Source organism: Lingula anatina, chromosome 2 (genome assembly GCF_051362555.1).
Source record: "Lingula anatina isolate TDL-2025a chromosome 2, LinAna3.0, whole genome shotgun sequence".
In the NCBI taxonomy this organism is placed as follows: Eukaryota; Metazoa; Brachiopoda; class Lingulata; order Lingulida; family Lingulidae; genus Lingula; species Lingula anatina.
This window is the reverse complement of record NC_141768.1, coordinates 34219344-34234237: the sequence shown is the minus strand read 5'-3', so window position 1 is coordinate 34234237 and position 14894 is coordinate 34219344. Positions and strand designations below refer to the sequence as shown.

At 31.5% G+C, this 14894-nt stretch overlaps 3 protein-coding genes across 6 annotated transcripts; 1 reads left to right on the top strand and 2 right to left on the bottom strand.

Moving 5' to 3' along the window:
- Positions 1-571: 571 nt before the first annotated feature.
- On the bottom strand, positions 572-7145 carry LOC106170807 (tetratricopeptide repeat protein 23-like). 2 transcript variants are annotated; one of them, XM_087004717.1, is made up of 12 exons: positions 6549-7145; positions 5911-6080; positions 5545-5668; positions 5109-5265; positions 4663-4788; positions 4213-4339; positions 3754-3836; positions 3287-3372; positions 2659-2786; positions 1794-1943; positions 1327-1409; positions 572-979 (listed from the first exon to the last, which is right to left on the bottom strand). In XM_087004717.1, exons 1-12 carry the CDS (start codon positions 6586-6588, stop codon positions 856-858), a joined length of 1398 nt encoding a protein of 465 aa, XP_086860843.1. In that variant the 5' UTR covers positions 6589-7145; the 3' UTR covers positions 572-855. The 2 variants fall into 2 exon arrangements, with proteins under 2 accessions (XP_086860843.1, XP_013406257.2); XM_013550803.2 differs by having other exon boundaries at positions 5911-6088; positions 6549-7133.
- Positions 7146-7154: 9 nt separating this feature from the next.
- Positions 7155-11731, top strand: LOC106170816 (uncharacterized). 2 transcript variants are annotated; one of them, XM_013550811.3, is made up of 11 exons: positions 7155-7179; positions 7717-7744; positions 8209-8314; positions 8742-8827; positions 9044-9130; positions 9403-9551; positions 9765-9858; positions 10095-10188; positions 10549-10641; positions 10888-10966; positions 11212-11731. In XM_013550811.3, exons 1-11 carry the CDS (start codon positions 7177-7179, stop codon positions 11299-11301), a joined length of 909 nt encoding a protein of 302 aa, XP_013406265.1. In that variant the 5' UTR covers positions 7155-7176; the 3' UTR covers positions 11302-11731. The 2 variants fall into 2 exon arrangements, with proteins under 2 accessions (XP_013406265.1, XP_086860844.1); XM_087004718.1 differs by lacking the exon at positions 7155-7179 and adding an exon at positions 7291-7317.
- On the bottom strand, positions 11514-14872 carry LOC106170817 (leucine-rich melanocyte differentiation-associated protein). Of its 2 annotated transcripts, none has more exons than XM_013550812.2 (6): positions 14734-14872; positions 14256-14514; positions 13721-13860; positions 13163-13283; positions 12805-12925; positions 11514-12382 (listed from the first exon to the last, which is right to left on the bottom strand). In XM_013550812.2, exons 2-6 carry the CDS (start codon positions 14381-14383, stop codon positions 12329-12331), a joined length of 564 nt encoding a protein of 187 aa, XP_013406266.2. In that variant the 5' UTR covers positions 14384-14514; positions 14734-14872; the 3' UTR covers positions 11514-12328. The 2 variants fall into 2 exon arrangements, with proteins under 2 accessions (XP_013406266.2, XP_086860845.1); XM_087004719.1 differs by having other exon boundaries at positions 14729-14796.
- Positions 14873-14894: the final 22 nt, after the last annotated feature.

The following is a 14894-nucleotide window of genomic DNA, read 5'->3' as shown; positions in this document are numbered from 1 at the left end:
GAGAGCACTGGTCCGTTTAAAGATGAAGTGAAGTGGACTGTTTCCAGATGACTTTTGAAATTCAGTTCATTTGTATCGCAAATATTAATTTACAGTGACTGTCTTGTGGTCTAGGACATGGGGTCTTATATGTTACATCAGACATAACAAGAAAAGTAATGAAAAAATAATATATTGTGGTGCTAACACAAAAATGAACATTTTTTTTTCTACTGTACGCATTCCTGCGTGGCACCGGTATACATTCTACATTTCAGTCTCAATTTTATTAATCCCATGGAATTTTTGAAAAGTTTCCCATCACCCGATTCAAAACTTCATTAATGTTATCCAACAACATTTTTAAAAAGATATAAGTTGTTTAAACTGATACAACAAGTTCAGCTAGCACAACATCCAATACAAAACCACGGGAGAAGTAAACTGATTGTAACGAATGCATCAGACAGCCTCAACTAACACAGCGATAGAAAAAAAAAAACGGACTATCAGTATCACGTTTATTTATAAACTTATACAATAAATGTTGAATGTGTGCTGGTTATCATGAAAAACAGATTTTAAGAAAAAGACTAGTACTAGTACATTTATTGACCTTTCACAAAATATATAAATATATTTCGATAATTTGACATCTTACAATGTTTATATACCCCGGTGTTAATACATCTTCATTAAAAAAATATGAACGAGTATGTCTCTCTTGATGAATCCTCAGTGAGGATTAGTATATTTTAGAAAATACACATTCACTCATGTTTAAATGAAGATGCACCCTTAGACACCAGTCATTTTTATATATCCTTTTCTGTAAGACATATGTTCCAATTTCTATTCATAAATATTTCAGTGTTGTCAGAAAGTATTTGCCAGAGGATTCTTGGCTGCAGAGCTCCTGTTGACTATACTATTAAACCTGGGTCTTTGCTGCAACTCCTCCCTTTTGCTCTTTGGCATTTTGGATGCCAGTGACGGATTCCTGTTAAAAAAAGGCGGAAATTTAAGGAATGAATTTTGCAAGAATTATAAATATTGTGTCAGGACAAGAACATTTTTATCTAAACACTTTTCATCATAACAAATGTTTTTCTACTGCTATGTTGATAAACTATACAATAAATTGGCAAACATGTCTTAAAATAGTTAAATTAAATATTTCTATTAAATAATTCTGTTGACAGAGGACTTATCTATAAAAGTAACAATTATTTTACATGTCAAATCTACTGATTATTATTGCCACTTTTTGTCAAGTGTAAATAAATTATTTAACCTAGTTCTTTTTATCTTTTTCATAAACTGCATCCAGAGTAATGAAAAACTTACGACATCAGAACATCTATTGTCTTCTGGGTCTCTTTGGGTCTCTTGTGATTAGATCCGTGGGCTGCTGTTTCTATAGTGTGGCACTAAAAATACAAAAATACAAAATATACGATCTTTTAATTCAACATGAATATATATAAATATGAATTGTCTCGAACAACGACAGTGTACATGTATTTCATTATCAAATCTATCATGGACGTATTCAAGAAATGAATAATATTTCTTCATCTATTAATAAATAACATTTAAGATTTAAAATGAATGTTTGCTGATATGGTGAAATGCTAGAGGGAGATAAAAAAGAAGGTTTCAATAATCTTCAATTTTTTTAAATGAAAATTCACCAAGAAAGATGTAGTTATTGTAGTTTTTTTATTTGTTAAAAAAAGTGCAAAGTTAAACTTGAGACTTTCTAAGTTTTTAAACACAAACTTATTTAAATAAGTTTAATAATATTAAAATACCTTAGAAAGAGATTTCAAAGCCTTCTCCATATCTCCACGCGAGAGATGCACTGAGCCAATTAACTTGTAAGTATCTGCCACCTCATCGGAAAACTCTCCATAAACCTCTGTCTTGGATGAAAGTGTCGATCTGAGCACAGACAGTGCTTCCTAAATAAAACAGTATCAAATATCTAAACAAATATGAGTAGAGCTAGCATTCCTGGAATTGTTCTTTAATAATGTACAAGTAAACTCTTCCTAAATGCTTAGGATATAAAAACTGTAAACATCTGAATAAGAAAGATTCTTATTTTAGCCCCTGAAGAAGGCACACAAGCTGAGCTCTCAGGTGCTTTTTATCTATCATAGCTAATTTATATAGATGCATTTTCAATGTAATTTATTTATTTCTTTTACAAGATCAACACAGTGATTATGATAAATGTCTTTCAAAAACGTTCAAGTCACATACTTTTATTAAACTGAATAAGCAAGGTTATTTCAGTCATGCCCAGCTTTAAGTTCTTTCCCACTATTTAATTATAAACTCCTCAATTATCATTTTGCAATTTGATTCTAAACTTATCTGCTAAAGTTTTTCTTTTGTTTTGTTTAGCAGTTTTTTCTACCATTATACTAATGCTGCATCCATATCTGTAAGGTATTCTTTTTATGTTCAAACTTTTACATAATATTTTTAGGCCACTTCTAATCCACTAAATGTTTTGTTAATTGTTGTGTTGATAAATTATACACTAAATTGGAAAACATGTCTTAAAATAGTTTAATTAAATATATCTATTACAATTCTATTGAACAATGACCGAAGAAATCTACTGATTATGATTGCTAGGCTTTTTGCTGTATTTGTAATGATACTAACATCTTCTCTCTCAGTTCTTATCATGAGTCTTGCCAAATCATCTTGCACTGCCAGGGTCTGAACATGTTCTGGTCCGTACATGGACTGGTAGGCTGCTAGGCTTTCATTCAAGTAACTCTCTGCTGAGGCTGAAAAGGAGGAATAAAATTTTCTTTAAAAAAGAAAAACAAAAAATAGCTATGATCTGATAATTGTTTGCATCAGAGGTCTTTCTCTTTTTATATTTAATGTCTTCTAAAATATTTGCTTCATAAAAAGACTTTAAAACATTGTTAACTTACTTTAAATTTCCCATATGTCAAACTGGAAAGCTAAACTTTTGGTTTTAGATGAAAATATATGAAGGACTGAATTTTAAGGTTAATCATATCAATATATTTCATAACATGACATGTTCAATGTACACCTACAAAATGAAGAGGTTTATTGCAATAGGTAACTAATCAGGGTTTCATAATGGAAGGTGTGTCTACAATGTGAATTTTTTTTTTTCTTGGGGCTTGGACCCATGTAGGATAGGGCAATTATTCAGCGTGCTTGGTTGTAAAGTTGACACACTACGTTTCTGTGAAGCAAGTTTGCATGTGGGTTTGTGTGTATGCTTGGGTGTGAGAGCTTCCATACTCACTTTCAGCATCAGGATCTCCTGTGTTAGAATATGCCATAGCTAGTGCCCTGGCAGTCTCTGCCAGCTCTGGGGTGCCTTCACTATAACTGTAAATGACATTTACATAATGAGTGAACAGCAAGTAAATTAAAGTAAAAAAAGAAGTAAGTATTCTACTGGTCAAATCCTAAAGTTGAATTTAAAATCTGACTTATATCATACCAATATCAATAATTATATACTAACTGCTTACAATGAGTAATTTTAGTTCACAGAGATTAAATACTATAATTGTGAAATCATTCTCTAAATCTATGAATCAATTACTAATAAATATTCATTTCTGCTTCTCACTAAAAAATGTTTTAACCTTATCCCCATATTTATAAGTGTACCAGAATCCCTCAGAAAAAAATTTATTCTTTAGTTTTATAATATTTAAATATTTAAAAATACACATAATTAGAATCTATCTGGATCATCCTTACTTGGCCCCAGCAATGGAGTGTGCTTGCAAATACATTTCAATGGCACGGTCATGATTGGCATGTTTGCCCTTATTTTGTTCCACCTATAAAAAAGTGCTCATTGCTGAATGTTTCATAGCAACAAAGATGATTTTATCAACAGTGCTCATGATCAGGATATATTACACTTAAAATTTCTGTTTTTCAAACATGTGTCATGTAAATCATTTTCAATTTTGCAAAGGGTTAAAAAATATTCATCCAAATAAAATACAAATCAGTTCCTGCATCGATCAGTGTCATTTTAAGATTGCATATTAATCACTGAATAAATTATGCAATATCTGAATTAATTTTCTAATAGCCAAACCAATGTCTAATTTTATAATTGTTTTTAAATGATAACCTTAACAAAATGCCTATTTACTCAGTAATGTTATGATTATACAATTGACATGAATAAAACCTTCAGGAACTTACCCTCCCTATGTCCTGATACACTGATATTAACCTGATGCTATCGTTACCATGCTGTTTTTCTATCAGTTCAATAGCCTTGTCAAAGTAGGAGGTTGCAGAAGCTGCCTTCTCTTGAGCACCATTCAGTCTATATAAAATAAGTGTAATGAAATAAATATGTCACACACAATCTGGTGAAATCTAAAAATCTTATCTGACTAATTCTGTTTATAAAATCAATCAATCTATCTAAAATTAAATAAACAATATATTAACACCTAGTAACATTATTCTTTGAGCAAAATGAGGTTCATTCTTTTAAAGCTTTTTTTTTAATTTAACATACTACTGAAAATTTTAACAAGTTGTCCAGCCAGCCTGCTCAAACAGGTGGTCCAAATGGCGGCAAGGTAGCTAGCTGGCTAAACCCTTGGTATAACCTTATGTAAACACTTTATTACTGAATAATACCTTCCAAGAGCAATAGAAATTTTGATATCCATTTCATCACAGTCATCAGAATTAACATTTGGAAGCCTACTTCTTTCTTGGGCTATTTTTTCTGCTCTCTGTAGAGCTTGGTCTGCTTCTGTGTATGTATGAAATGTTAAGGGAATTATCTTGTTATAAAATAACTAGTATAACAGCACCTCTAAATACAATGGTCCCTTTTGTACAAAATTTTTCAGAGTCACATGGTCTGGAAAACTACTTGTTCTACTATCAAATAAAACATTTCCATGCTACACATGTTGCCAAGAGAGGGGTTTGGAAATAATTGAATAATTGGGCTCTAATAGTCTATACAAATTAACACATAAATAATATCAAACAAAACACAATTCTGTTAAATGCCATATCCTTATAAAATTTGCTAGGTTAATATCATCCTTTAAAAAATGTTTTTTCAAGGATATTTTTTCAGTTTTGTAAGTGCACGGCCCATGGTGTAGTATGTTTTGACTAGGACTTCCATGATCTTTGCTTTATCTCGCTGAGAGCTTGGCATCTGAACTCCACTCAGCATGATGTTTTTGGCATTTTCTGAATGGTAGTGTGCCTGGGCTGTGTAACCTGAAATAAATAAATAAATATAATGTAATACTTTTATTTAAAACATAATTTAGTCAGCCCAAAATTATGGGAAATAATATGATTGATATTTCAAACAATCAAAGAAAGAAAGACTTAATTTCACATTTGCATAAAGGAATGATTTTCAATTATTGATACTATTATTTTTATGTATTACTTAAATTCAAATTGATTTCAAATGCCACATCCATTAAAAATTAATAACAAAAGATTCTAACAATGGTAATTCATATAAATATCATACCCAATATATCCCACCTTTTAATTCAAAATATCCTTCAGCAAGGTTTGTGTATGCTTCTGCATATTTCCAGTGAGAGTCCCCATGTACAATTCTAGCTAAAGCTGTGCACCGTATCAATTCTGTGATAGCTTTATCAGCCTAAGAAAGACAAAATATCTGTAAAAGACCTGATGTACAACCATGTTTTTGTCTGCATCTGTACATTTTTTTAATGTGTGTGTGTGTGTGTATTAACAACAAATACTTAATGATACTAAATATAAGCTACAACAAAATCAATACATATTACAATACCATTTTTTGTGGATCCAAAATCACATACCTACAATTCTTATACATGTACATCTGAAACAAAATTTAATCCCTCTTTTTCATCTCACCTTTTTCTCTTCCTTGTATTTCTTAGCCTTCTTTTCAGACCTTCTCAACAGTTTTTCTGGTGGAGTCATGTCTATTCCATTTTTCTTACTTCGAGTTCTCCGTCTCTTTGTTTTCTTCCCACTACTACTCCTTGGTGTTGGTGTACCAGCATGATCGTCATCATATTCTTCTTCAGTGCTGCAATACAAAAAATAAGGGGAAAAGTAAAATATTTACTCTTAAAAAGAAAACAAAACAAATAATATACACAGTTACTCTACCTTTGGAGCCTACATGTAGTAAACAGTTAAAATACTAGTATGGTGTGATAGGTATCATACTAGTAACATGTATCATTAATCTCCGATTTTTTGAGTCAGCTTGTCAACTGTGTCTTTAAAGCATCAGCATCAAGCAAATGTCAAACATATGATGCAACTATGTGTCTCAGATTTAAAAATAAATACCAGTATATGTAATAGATAGTAATAATAAATATGGACAGGCTCTACAATTATGTGGACAGACTCTAGTTAATTGTTTGGAAGAGGTGAGGGAAAGCGGTTACATTTTTACTGACAATAGAACTTTCAACGCCAAACAATGAACATGCAAAAATGTTTTATTTAAATTTTAGTCATTTAGTTAGTCTACTTACTTGTACTCTTCATCACTTCTGTATGATGATAACTCATCATTCTGTGTATTGGCACTATCTGGACGGCCAAAACTGGATTCACTTGGAACTTCGACTATAGGCATTAACACATTATCTGCATCCATCGTATTTTCCGGTTGATTGATGTTGTAATCTAAGAAACTTGTGGCCACTAGTTACAAATACAGGATCAGTAGCCCTACACTGTATCCAAGGCAAAGATTGACTTTTTCAAATTAAAAGTCGTCATACTTGCAATGAAACAAAAAATCCACTGAGCAAAAGTACAAAAATTTAAAGTATTCAATTTCAGATATTTAAAACTCACAGAAAACACGCTTCACTTATCTGACAGCGTTATGAAAAACACTAAAATTCGGTGATATTGGTTTGTTGACATCCACCGTCCTCCATGTTTAAACACTTGTTCCCATCATGCACAAGTAAGTGGTTTATTTTGATTTACAGCTTTTCTTCCTATTATATATAGACAATTATCAATTCAAACGATATTCATGTGTATTTTAAGATACCTAAATCATAACGATTGTACTATTTCCTCCAATTTAATCCCTCTGTTTATATCTGTTGTACGCGAGACTTAAACGAGATCAAAAGAACATCCAACATGGTGAGTATCCATGCAAGCTTTCGTTTCTGCTTATCTTATACTCTTTGGACTAAAGTGATCTCTTATCGATGGAAGCCTCTGTCTATAATTTAAAGAATTGCTAGGTATATTTGAAGTTGAAGTAAAATGATCATCAGTGTGAGACTTTTACTTAATTTTGTTTGAGTATTTGCCGGTTGAAACAGTCGTAATCTTCACTGTCTGCAGAGTTGTGTATTCAGTTGCATTACGTTTGAGGGGATTGAAGGACAGTGGACCTTTCTTTTCAGTACTCAATGCATAATAAGTAACTGTTTTTTTAACAGAGCGTCAGGATTCTAGGACAGATATTTATTACAAGAGTGCATACCCAGCAAAATTGATTTAAATTTCAATTTCAATTTGTACCTTTTGAATTCACACAGAGATTTAAAACAGTATATGTGCATATTGCATGTATGCCTTAAAATAAAACAGTGATTTATATTGGTTTAATTATGTGATGCTTTTCGTGCTTTTTAAATAAATTTGTATCAATGGGTATATTTATCTTTTCAGTATTCGTTAATGTTCAAGCAGGAGAATGGTAGGTGGTTATTTGCTGTTTGAGCTATGCATATCTATTTTATATATTTATTTCTTACATTTTTGTGCTGCCATTCAGTCTAAATAATTTTAAACTGAGACTAATTGTAATTGGATAATGGAGATATGTAGACATAATGGATTTTTTCCATAATTAAATCCCAAACTATATTAGTTATTGCTAGATCATTACTGGAAAAGAAAACAATCTTCAGGACCATTCACATGGAAAGTCTATTTTCTAAAAATCTATTTTCTATTCGCGGTATCTTGTGATCACGGTCTGTACCCTGAATATCCCGCGTAATTACTGGCAGCGCGAGCCAGTTACTTCCGTGATCACCAGATACCCCGAATAGAAAATAGATTTTTAGAAAATAGACTTCTTGTAAACAGAGCAGTGCTTTTCTGTTTATTTTTTCCACTGAAGCTATTATATTAATTTATTTATTTCCAATTTTCCAGCTCATGAAGACAGTATTTGGAGCTGTGCATGGGCAAGAAGTGACCAGGATTCTTCAGATAACATCATCACTGGCTCAGTTGATGACCAAGTTAAAGTATGGACATGGTAAGACATATATATATCTTAATACAGACAAACTGATATAAGCAGCAAACAGACAAAACAGATTTTTGACTGACATTAGTGACATACATATATTTGTCTTGTATAAAACAGTCTGGATGCATTAGATGTAATGAAAACATTGTGGTTTGAAGTTTTGGTATGGAAATAAATAGATATGGAGATAAAGAGAGTCATCAATAAGTGAATTTTGCAAGGTATGAACAAAATAAAAAAGATTGAATACATTGTTTGAATGAATGGAAATGTAAAATTGTCTCTATTTTTAAAGTATATTACCATAATGATATGCAGTCTTTTCATCTTAAAAGTTGTGTTTTTCACATTAGAAAATGCACAGTATAAACAGTATGGTATATAGAAACAGTGTGACACAGCACTGTGGTATATGTATATATTTGCATTGCAGGACTGGTGACAAATTAGAACTAAGGCATGAATTAGAGGGACACCAGTTGGGAGTGGTGTCTGTAGATTTGAATGCTTCTGGTACAAGTATCCTTTACAAGTACTTTTTTTTTTACATGATTAGTTGTCCTTAGTCTTGGAAAAAGTTGGTTATAATAATTGTGCATTTACAGCCTTCCCTACTGTGGTATCTCTTCTTTGTGGTATTTGATTGTATGTAAGAATTAAATAATGAAATACTGGTCAATTTCTGTCAAAATCAGCATGATTTATTTATGTACACATTCCTTGACTGGTGTTCAGTTGGTGCATCAAGTAGCTTGGACAGTCATCTCAAGCTGTGGGATATTGAGTCTGGAAAATTACTTAAATCTGTAGATGCTGGGCCAGGTATGTGGGGAAAATGTTTGATTGAAAACTTTATATGCCCAACATCTGACAAAGGTTGATTGAACAAATGCCCCATGTGCATAAATGCCCCAACAAGTTTTTCTCTTTAAGGTGTCCATTTCTAAAATACCCATTTGATGTTTAACTTCAAACAGCATTATGTAATTTTTGTTTCATATTTCTAATTAATGCATAGTTTATCACATTCTTAACTCGTATTTTTAATAAAATATTTAATCCATTTTCACAAATGGTATTGAACTTCATTTTAGTGGATGCCTGGACCATTTGTTTCTCTCCCGACTCCAAATACCTTGCCTCAGGTAGTCACACAGGGAAAATTAACATATTTGGTGTAGAAAGTGGGATCAAAGAAGGGAGCCTGGATACAAGAGGAAAATTCACATTTAGTGTAGCATATGTAAGTGGTTGTTTGCTGTATGGAGTAAAGAATGAATTGGTTTTTATTTTAACATAAAATAGCTTTTCTTAATGATGTGGTGTGTGTAAACACTTTAAAATTGCCATAGCACTGATTTATTGAGATCAATAAAATTGATGTACTTTTACCAAAACTTAATTTATCATAATGTGAAGATAAACCTTATTTAAAATTGATTTTCTTCCTTTGTAGAGTCCAGATGGAAAATTCATTGCCAGCGGTAGCATAGATGGTATTGTAAATATTTTTGATGTCAAATCAGGAAAACTTATTCACACATTAGAAGGTAAAGTACAACATTGTTTTGTCAATTACATAGATTGCCGTTTCTATTAATAGCATTTTGAAGTTCATAAAAAATTGCTCACCAATAGGTAACATAGTGCATTCAATTTTATTAGTTTAGCATATTCTTGTTTTTGAATTTGGTTAAAACAACAAAAGATAGCCTGGGACCAAATTAAGCTTCATTATGTTTTGTTTTTCTAAAGATATAGATTTAATCCAAGTTAACATTTGCAGGTCATGCTATGCCTATAAGGTCCCTGTGCTTCTCACCAGATTCTCAACTGTTGGTGACTGCTTCAGATGACAGTCACATAAAAATATATGATGTGTAAGTTTGACAGCTCTTGATATCGACTATGAAAATAAAATTTGTATAGTTGAATTCAGACTTTATAGAATTTTGAAAATATCATAGACCACTATACTAAGGTGATTGAACAGTTTGATGTCATCAATGAGATAAATCAATTAAACATGTCAAGTGCACTGCCCTCCACAATAAATAATGGGAGGGGAATGAAAAGACTTATATTGTTTAATAATATCATATCATAATATTTTGATTATAAAGATTAACACCTGCCAAGACACTTTGGTATACAAACACTTTAAATTGAGTAGTGATTTTTTTTGGTCTATTTTTGTTTTTTCACCAGCATCTTTTATATACCTTAAATTTCATTTTTAGTCAACATGCAAACTTAGCAGGCACATTATCAGGGCATGGATCTTGGGTTCTTAATGTAGCATTTTCTCCGGACAACTGCCACTTTGTCTCATGGTGCGTATTAAAAATTGAAGGAATAGTTTAAAGCGTGATTCTGTCAGTATGAAATCAAATCGGTAGGAAAAACAATTTGTTACATTATTTTTTACCAAGATTTAAGTGCATCTGTATGCTTAGGCAAAAATTAAGTGCTATTAAAGCTATTGTCCATTGCAAAGCTGATTACAGTGATCCAGTAAATGCCTTTGTTTTAATACAGATTGAATCCATTCATAATAATGATTGTTGGCACATTTGTAGTTCATCAGATAAGACTGTTAAAGTTTGGGATACAGCTCAAAGGCAGTGTACACACACATATTACGACCATCTAGAACAGGTGGGTGTGATTATTTTTGTTATTCACATGATAAAAATTGTCTTTGATCTTATATTGAAAACACATTGGACTGTAAAATTTCTGCAAGTCTTAGGTGATAACATTTTGGAAAGATGGAAGATTTTTTTTTCTTAAATAGTTTTAGTTCCTACAATTTTTTTCTTGGCTCCAGATGGTGAAGCTAGGAAAAGTTTGTTGACTCTAATTTATTGATTTCTTTTTAAATTCTTTTTTTTTTATTTCAGGTGTGGTGTGCAAAGTACAACAATGCTGGAACCAGAATAGTATCAGTGTCTGATGACAAAGCTGTACATGTCTATGAAATCCCCATGTGAACTAGAACTACATAGAACTAGATGGCACCAGACATTTCAAGTTAAACTGACCTTTGACACCAGACATAATCCTAATGTTATGATGGGTCCTCTTCACACACTATATATTTAATAATGTAAAGTAAAGCAAGCAAAAGCTCGTCATCAGAATGTGAAGTCTCAATAAACATTCACATCATTGACTAGAAATAACTATGCAACAAACTGGATGGTCGATTTGTAAACAATAGTTTTATTGAGAATTTGGGACGAAACAACTACTTTCTGCCTACATGACCAATTTGTTTGGCCATTGAGTGTATACTTGCTTTTTATTTCATTGTGAAATAGTTATAACTAGACCTAATTTATGTACAAACAGCTTTGTAAATAGTAAAGGTCTAAACTGTGAAATGAAAATAATGTATCTAAAATAAATATTTTACATAAATACATTTTTTCTTTTCCATAAGCACATTAAGTTATACGAGATTGAAGCATTAGAGTTATAAATGGTGAGATTTTTTTTTTATAAACCTAATAATTTAATAAATCTGAAGAACTTTCAAAAGTTCACAATTAATGTGGCAGCTACATCAATACACAGTTAAGTGTAAGAATAATGAATGATAATCATATGAGATCACACTCACATAAATGATCATTTAATTTAAACAGATCTTTTTTACATAAAAATCAAGACTGCACTATCAAATATAGTGAGCCAGAGGCACAAATGAACCCTATGGATTATACCTGCATCTCTTATGTTTGTCATTATCACAAATACCCCATGGCTTTTTGCCATTGGTAAAACATTCACCTCAAGAGTATCATAAAATATTACAAAAAACTGATGAATTTGAAAATGTTTAGAGCACCAATGTTACAATTTAAAACATTTATAAATGATTTTCATCTGGAATTTTTAAATATATAAATATTTTGAACAAATAAATTGCTATCTTTACACAGTACAATTAAATAAAATGCTGAGGAAAAAAATGCAGTAAATGTGGTGCTCATCTCAATATTAATCTAATTGGTATCATGTGGATTCCTGTAGTTTTGGTTTAGATGATTTTCTCTTGGCCTTGTTTGCCTGAAAAGAAAAAAAAATGAATGCATCCATGGTATCATCATTCCAGAAAACTGTTGGTGAAACTAATTTGCTTCAGCCATCCTAAATATCATCCCTGTTAATTTGTTAATTCTCAATTTCAAACACACGGGAAGTTTAACAAAAATACTTTAAGAATCTTTTGCTGGCGATGGTTTTCTGGACCAGCCCTTAATCTGTTTGTAGTCTTTTGGATAAAGAAATATTATGTTTGTAGTCCATTTTTTAAATTAGCATTAAAAATTTTGACACTGAAAAAAGATCCACTTTTAATAGTGATAAGGTATTTCTAGTCTTCTAAAAAAATTAATTAAAAAAAATTATCAGACCTGTAAATGAATCAAAGAAATTTGTTCAGAGACATAAGCTTTTCAGCATAAAATGAACAAGAAAATAAAACTTACTTTTTTATCAGGCCCTGTATTGTGCAAACCATATATCCTGATGGCTTCTTCTCTTTGTTCCTTTGTTACTGGTTGGTCGTCCAGAAATTCCAACTTTGGAAAATGACTGATGACAAAGTATCTAAAATGAACCCAGATACAGTCACTTTGAAAAAGAAAAAGAATATGAAGTACACAAAAATATTTACATAAATTACAAATTATTGCCTTTATTTTACTATTATTATTATCTTTTTTTTTGCCATATTATATTCAAGTTATATTCAACATTTAAAATAAGTGCCAAGCATCAAAGAGCATATCTTATGAACCAGTTCAAGCCTCTGTCTTGTTAACTTTTGTGATAAATGTTACTTACCTGTAATCCATATACTGCTGAAGTGTTCCACCATTAAAGTAACTTGGAGCAGCTGGGTTGTTCATCAAACTTAAAAAACGAAGTTCAGGAAAGCTCTTGGTAATTGTTTCAATAAAAACACCTGTAAAGGAAAATATAAATGGATGAACATTATTTGCTTTAAAAACTAAGTTGAAATCCAAAACAACTGTCTCAACTAGGAAACCTTATAAATGTGCACCCTTCCACATTATGATAATATAAATAAAGGTTCTAAAAAATAACAAAAGATCAATATTTTAATAGATAAATTCACATCTTATTAAAAACCACTTCCTTTTAAAATTTTGTCTTAATCCAAAATCTATGCATAAGCTAAATGAATAACATGTTGCACACAGCTATAAATTGTCATACACCAAGGAAGTACATTCTTAAAACAATATCTTCAATAAAAATTTGCAATTCCATCATGAGCCATCATTAAGGATCTTAATCAAAAATCCAACCCCTATCACCATTATATATAGTTCTAACAGTAAAAAATGACCATTGTTTTGGGGCCACAGCAATACTCACTGAGATTAGCTATCTTGTTGTGATTGGCCCATAGTGTTTGGATGCCCTCTGAAGTGGGGAACTTTACATGAGACTGCAGCCCATTGTGGTCTACCACCAATGTATGTAGGTTTGGAAAATTTGAAAGAAACCTGAAATCTTTGCTAAAATTAAGGAAAAGCTAACAGTAGCCTTTGAACTAGAAAGTTTGTGGATTTTCTATAATCAATATATATTTTTCAGTGCACTGCCAGTCTTAATTATGATTTAGATAAGGGAACCATCGATAACAGCACTGGTTTTATCTCAACAAACAATACACTATTCCATTTTGTGAACTCGTAATACAACATTTCAAATATTCAGTTTCATCCACAGAATCATTACATACTAATATTCATGGATTATATTGATCTAAAATATTAACAACTGTAACTTAAATTCCACATACTGTACATGTACCAGTACATTTCAATGTTATACACATGTACATGTACAAGTACGTAGGGGTTCACATTTTTTCCTTCTCATTCATAACTTTGAAGGTCAAGGATATGATATTTTATTATTAGACACATCAAGCATCTCGACAACTAGTCCATGTTGCTTTGTCACCTTTTCTGGCATTTCTCTGAGACCCTTGAAGGCTAAATTCAGGTTTTTGTGGTTTTCCTCTACTGACATTTTTTAATATCCGTTATTTATTTTGTGACCTTAGCACTGTACTTTCTCTTGGCTTCCCAGTCTCAGTATAGATGATTTTCATTTCAAAGTGTTACATGCTAGCATTTATTGTATCACTCAACTCCCCCAGACTAAAATGAAAAAGAAAACAAAAGCTGATACTCCACATGTATGCTCGTCAATTGCATGTACCGGTACTTGTTAAGTACTTGCACCAGCATGAAAAACAGATACATAAAAATAGACATGCATATACTTGCTCTGTATTGGTTACAGACTTTTTGCAAAATAACATCATTATGTCACTAATTATGCACTGGACAGAACAAAATTAATGAACCATACGTCACCTGATCTCGTTCCTTGTATATCGTCTTCGCCCGAGCCTCTTCTTAAATTTTAAGTTACTTGTTGATGGAACAAAATAACGAGGTCATTGTTTGGAAACTGTCAAAGAAAAAAGGTAGGAAAGTAGAGTAAGGTAGTCCAAGATAAGCCATGATGACCATGA